This window comes from Ostrinia nubilalis, chromosome 2 (genome assembly GCF_963855985.1).
Source record: "Ostrinia nubilalis chromosome 2, ilOstNubi1.1, whole genome shotgun sequence".
NCBI classification, from domain to species: Eukaryota; Metazoa; Arthropoda; class Insecta; order Lepidoptera; family Crambidae; genus Ostrinia; species Ostrinia nubilalis.
Genome location: NC_087089.1, coordinates 10,883,166 through 10,889,466, shown reverse-complemented (window position 1 = coordinate 10,889,466; position 6,301 = coordinate 10,883,166). Strand labels below are relative to the sequence as shown.

The 6,301-nt window shown below is 32.5% G+C and overlaps 1 protein-coding gene across 2 annotated transcripts; it reads right to left on the bottom strand.

Annotated features, from left to right (window-relative positions):
• Window positions 1-636: 636 nt before the first annotated feature.
• On the bottom strand, window positions 637-6,084 carry LOC135083231 (methionine-R-sulfoxide reductase B1). Of its 2 annotated transcripts, none has more exons than XM_063977971.1 (4): window positions 5,829-6,084; window positions 5,569-5,673; window positions 4,989-5,150; window positions 637-1,428 (listed from the first exon to the last, which is right to left on the bottom strand). In XM_063977971.1, exons 1-4 carry the CDS (start codon window positions 5,914-5,916, stop codon window positions 1,247-1,249), a joined length of 537 nt encoding a protein of 178 aa, XP_063834041.1. In that variant the 5' UTR covers window positions 5,917-6,084; the 3' UTR covers window positions 637-1,246. The 2 variants fall into 2 exon arrangements, with proteins under 2 accessions (XP_063834041.1, XP_063834047.1); XM_063977977.1 differs by having other exon boundaries at window positions 637-1,392; window positions 5,829-6,082.
• Between the last annotated feature and the right edge of the window lie 217 nt (window positions 6,085-6,301).

Genomic DNA, 6,301 nt, shown 5'->3' with positions numbered 1-6,301 from the left:
CATTGGTTTTAGGCTTTACTTGCTATAATATTATCAAGACATGAGTGCCATGACTGTGGCAGTACTAAATGTATGGAAGCTGGTAATATTGAATTTTTATTTTGTATAGTAACTATAGATCAAGTTTATTTTGTAACCTATTATTATTGGTACCGTTGGATAGAGCTCGTGAAGTACTTTCAGGATCAGTAACCAGTTTTTGGATATCTTGTATAGTTTTTAATATTATATTGTGGTTTTACTAAATGTATGGAAGCCGGAAACACTGAATTTTCGAATAGATCCAGTTTATTTGGTAACCTTTTATTGGTACCGTTGGATAGAGCTCGTAAAGCATTTTCAGGATCAGTAATCAGTTTTTGGATATCTTGTATAGTTAAGAGATAATGGAGTGAGATCACTTATCGTTTCCACCCTGTATAGCGCATACCTGAGCAAGTTCCTGCGATAGTGAAATGGCGTGGGAGGTTTGACGACTGACAAGACGTAACAGAGTAGTCTAAGCATTTTTTTTAAATTTCGCTGATGTTTGATGTAACAAAAAAAAACTCCTGCACCGCTCCACTACCGCAGAAACCTACGCAGACCTGCAAATATTTGAAATATAGAGTAAACATGCCAAATAAAAACAAGAAGTGCAATCATTACAAAAATATTTATTAAAACCTTCTTCAGTTTACACTTACATTACGTAACAAAAACATCGCTGAAAATCGATTTGTACTGACGCAAGCATAAATTTTATCAAAACAAAAAACGAAACAGATTGTAAACTATGACTCGTTATGGTAACAAAGCAATTTAATAAATTATTTACTTATAATGAATATTATTCATTTATCTTCTATCTACTAATTATATTATTCACATGTATTACAAACTGAATATTAAATGCTGACACGGGTACCTACTGATAGTTACAGTTGTTAATATCATTTTAATTAATCACAAACGAAGGGTAACAGGTAGGTATCATCATTGTAATCATAATATAGATCGCCAGGTAGATTAACGGTAAATGACTATTAAAATTCAATCGGCTTACAAAAAACAAGTGATTGTTAATTAAGCTGCACATAAAGACGGAATTTCACAAAAGAATATTACATTCAAAGAAACTTTATTCTAGGCGGTACGTGTACAGGGTACGCGTCCGTGATAGTACATTTTTATAAAAGCACAAAATGTAGTAGGTAATAATGATATTTTGTTATATTTGTAATTTCATCGTTTAATCACAATTATTTTAGTCTTTGCGTTGTTCAGCCGGTATGAAGTCCAACGACGCGGAATTAATGCAAAAACGTTTCTTGGTGGGCGCCGGCCCGTCATCGAACACGTGTCCCAGGTGAGCGGAGCACTTGGAGCATCGCACCTCAGTTCGCACCAAACCTGGCCGTGTTAAAACCAGTAATATATTTGCTCCAACTTTTATTTAGGAGTGTCCATTCACCAACAAAACCAGTTATTTACACAAGTTTTATATTTATAAAAATGAATGATATGGGCGCATCCAATATGATGTTCTTAGAGTTGATGTGGTGAGGTATTGTAGTCGCCGTTGCAGAGTCCGCGCGGAGACGTCCGTGGCAGCATCCGAGGTCGGGAGGGGACAGGGCGGGTGGTTCAGGGAGAGGTGAATGCATATTAATGTCATGCACATTCCACAACAGTTAGATGATAATAGATGACATTGAATTCCATTAGCAAATGAAGACGAAACATTGTTACAAATAAAATATAATAGATAGAGTTATTATGTGTGCACATGTATTGTTTGTGACCACCCAACCAGAATAGTGAACATGATAAAATATTTCACAATGGCATGTGAATAAAAAGAGCAGTGCGTATTGTGTTGTGAACAGCGCTTAGCACAAATTTTTAAGATTTTTTGATAGTATTAATGAAGCATAAATAAAACCATACAGATACAGAATTACCAGTCGAGGCCGACTTACGTTTGTTGTGGAGAGACAGGATTGTATCGGATTGTGGTCAAAGGTTCAGGGAGAAAGACAGAAAACAGATAAAAAAACGCATTAGCACCAATATCCATTTCCCAACACCAAAAATAAATTAAGTTGGTAATTATATTGCTTTTGTTTACTAAATTTTTAAATATTGTTTTGAGCATATCTTAAAATTGTATGTTTCATATACCTACCTAATAATGTAATAAATTAAAGTGTAATTGTATATTATATTACATAAATTACATAATATCCATATTATAATAATATAATTATGTACACAAAATAAATAAGAGTAATTAGAAATTAAGTTTAAAAATTTAATCAATCAATCATCATCACATGGATTTATACAAAAACTAAAAAAAGGATAAAATATGTATTTCATTCTATGTGTGAATTAATTTTGAATAAACTTACCTCATATTATAGTATACAAATAATCAAGCAAAGCAAAAGCAGTATGATTTATTGATAAGTGTCAATGGATTAATGGTGGACTTGCTCCTTGTAAGGCAATGCATTTATAAAACACTAGCTGACCCGGCGAACTTTGTTCCGCCTTAATGGCAATAAATAAGCAGACTTTTTTTTAATTTCGAACGGGATAAAAAGTATCCTATGTCCTTCTCCTGGCTCTAAACTACCTCCCTGACAATTTTCAGCTAAATCGGTTCAGCCATTCTTGAGTTATAAGTGGAGTAACTAACACGACTTTCTTTTATATATATAGACTAGCTGACCCGGCGAACTTTGTTCCGCCTTAATGGCAATAAATAAGCAGACTTTTTTTTAATTTCAAACGGGATAATAAGTATCCTATGTCCTTCTCCTGGCTCTAAACTACCTCCCTGACAATTTTCAGCTAAATCGGTTCAGCCGTTCTTGAGTTATAAGTGGAGTAACTAACACGACTTTCTTTTATATATATAGATTACTTACATGCAAAAAAGTTTAATTAAAATAAAAATATAATGCAAAGTGAATTATGATTTGAAAAAATGTTACACTTTAGACATGACATAATATACATACATTAAATCTGTATAGTTACCTACTATTATTTTTCAAAATATCAATATTTTTTTTTTTTGGTTATGAAGAAGATATTATTATATTTATGTGTACTATAGAGTGTGTGGAAGAAAGGTTCAAAATTTAAATGGAACCACATTAACATTGTTAGCCAAAAAGATGTTCTTAGGCAGTCTTTTCTTACATCATCATATCCAATAAAATGTCTACTTTTTATCTAATATGCATCATCATATTATAATTTTGTGAGATATCCTTAACATATTTTCCTCAAATAACAATTGACTAGTTTGTGAAACTGGTTGAACAACATCTATTTTTGGATGACATTTGATTTTGATCCTACATCTTCAGTCAGAATGTAGAATTTTATGATCAAATAATAATATTAGATTTTATACATGTCGCAGTCGGATTGTATAATCCGCCGTTTTACATTACCACTAGGCATTTTACATTACAGCTCTGTTTTGTAATACGGCGGTTCAACGTTTAGGCGGATTGTCATTGCGATACGTTCTTCAATACGGCGGCCCACGTTTAGCCGCATCGTTTATACTATAGATTGTAGGGTGACCATACTTACAAAATAAAACAATGTTTAATGAAAATAAATTTTAATAAGACAGATTTTAAGAATTATTACCTTCGTTACTGTATACTAAATAATATATTTGGCTTCAGTATTTTTTTTTTACTTATTTATAAATCACAAGGGATAGCCATCTAAAAAAAAGCAACTCAAAACAATTAGACTTTTCTAAACATTTTAAGAATTAATTAGATATTTGGCTTTAGTCTTTTTTAGACATTAAAAATGATCAAAGGGAACAGAACAGGTAACTCAAAACAATAAAGTTTTAGTATTTTTTTCTGGGTTATTTTTCTTTAAGATAAAATTATGTTCACCGGCCACAGCCATGATGTCATATTTTTACACTAATAATATTGTGTAGGATTCCGCCGAACACCAGAATCCATAGCCACTTTGTCCGGCAGCGCCACGGTATTGAAAATAGGAACTAAAAACTGTCAAAGCGGCGGGTAATGACACGCTGTTTTACATTACGGCTAGCCGTATTGAAGAACGTTTGGCGCCGAATACATTACGGCGGATTTTCATTCAGCCGTATTCAATCCGGCTAAACGTTAATCCGCCGTATTACAAAACAGAGCTGTAATGCAAAATGCCTAGCTGTAATGTAAAATGGCGGATTATACAATCTGACTGCGACATACACATCATATTAGACAATGGATATAAACTGGTCTTCAGAAACTAACATATTTTTACAGCCGCACCCACTCTCATAACATTCTGTATAAAGTATTTACAGGAATTTAAAATATTATGTGCTTTTAATATTAGTACTAGAAAAATTAAATCTTTCATATTGATAATAGTAAAATAGTGAATGCCTTGCACAGACAACATGGCATCAAACATTCCATATAAGTAGTGTGTGTGTAGTATAGTTACTTTAAATAGGTAACAGTAAGGCTATATCCTTACTTGGTAAAGGAAAAATAGTAATACATATTGTACTATCAATCAAGGTCATATAACAAGGTATTGAGAATATAAATGTCATTGGAATGATTTTTAAAATTGTGTTCTCTGTAAATATACCTACACAATGTAGAATGGTAACCACACAACTTGTTTATAAAAACCAATCAATGTCATCTATTATTCTTTGGCAATGGTATTGGCTATGCATGGTTTACTTCAGTGAAAAGGACTAAATGTAAACTGTACAGACAAGATACACAAACCTTCTGTATGATATGACTGACTTATCAACATTTATGAATAGAGGTATTAGGCAGAATTAGCTGATGAAATGGTTTATTATTTTTACTGATTTCACAGTATGTACTTACATGCTTTTTAATAGAATTACACATACAGGCTATCATAACAAAATATTATTATGGATGCCATTCATAATACGCAAGATCTATTTTATAAGAACATACCTGCACTTGTGTCCTGGTGAAGAGTGACCTTCTCCTTGGCAAGCACATCATTGAAAGCCGGCCAGCCACACCCAGAGTCATATTTAGCTTTAGAAGTAAATAAATCTTGTCTGCAGACTACACACACATACATGCCATCTTCATAAAATTTGTTGTAACATCCTAAAACAAAATCAGATTATTTATCTAAAATTATGTCTGATAAAGTAATATTTATCAGATCTGAAACCTAAAAATGTTATTTATGCTCATGAATAGTTAATTATATTACTAATATTAAATTTTAACATGATATTGAATTGATATTATTTTTCATTTATAATTGACTAGTATACTGTAATTATATTTTCATTATCTCATTGTTACTAGTGCAATTTTAACAAATACTAAGAGAAAGTATGTAGGTAGGTGCTAAAATAATGAAGCATCAATTAACATTTTTATTTACTAAAGGAGGTCAGCATCAATGAAATAATTAAAGCTTTCACTTCATAAAAAGCAATTAATTTGTAAAAGTAGAGTAACCTTGCACTTGATTTAAAGGAGTTAATGAATGCTAAAATGTAAAAGGCTTACAAACCTGTGTAAGGTCTTTCAGTACCCGCTTCTTGTGTGACATGATATTGTATTGGTGTCAGACGTTTCTTTAGCGACTCTTTATCTTCCATGGCTCTCCAAACAAGCGCTAAATGAACAAACCAAACGGCGTTAGACGATATGTTTGAATAAAACTCTTGGCACCGTTCCAAGATTACTACGATGGCGAGGTGTTTCCGTGTTTAAATACCGATACACACACATGCACTGCGATGCTGACAAAAATCACAAAAGCCGTCTTACCTGTTGTAAAGGGATGTCTCAACTGGATACTTCTATTTGGTTGTAGAATTTGTCTGATTACAACGATAGGTCTCAGTAATAAACGCATAACTTACATTACCTAATATGTTATCTTAAATAATTACGCAATATGAAATGTTTAACAAGAGTGATAAGATAAATAGGACAGTAAATTCCACCTTTGAAGCCCAAAAAAAGCGATTTTTTAACTGAATTTGTGTCCGATGATGAATTCACAGCGATGATGTAATGTCACTGTCATGTTTTGACATTGACAGTTTTTTTTTACAATACTTTTTTTCAGGCTAAGATCAAAAATCATTCTGCTATGCCAGAGTGTGCCAGAGGTCGTGGGTTTGATTCCCGCTGTTTAAACATAATATTTTGATTGTTTGCACAAATACTTTGTTTATATTGGTCTGATGTTTTCTATCTGATACGCTGTCTAGATTAATTCCGTTGTGGGTCCAATG

Excerpts from the sequence above, each read along its gene's own strand:
- LOC135083231 (XM_063977971.1), bottom strand. The coding sequence starts at position 5,916 with ATGCGTTTATTACTGAGACCTATCGTTGTAATCAGACAAATTCTACAA. Across the intron at positions 5,151-5,568 it reads TACTGAAAGACCTTACACAG|GATGTTACAACAAATTTTAT; the intron begins GTTTGTAAGCCT and ends ATTTTGTTTTAG. Across the intron at positions 1,429-4,988 it reads TCACCAGGACACAAGTGCAG|TTGGAGCAAATATATTACTG; the intron begins GTATGTTCTTAT and ends CCTAAATAAAAG.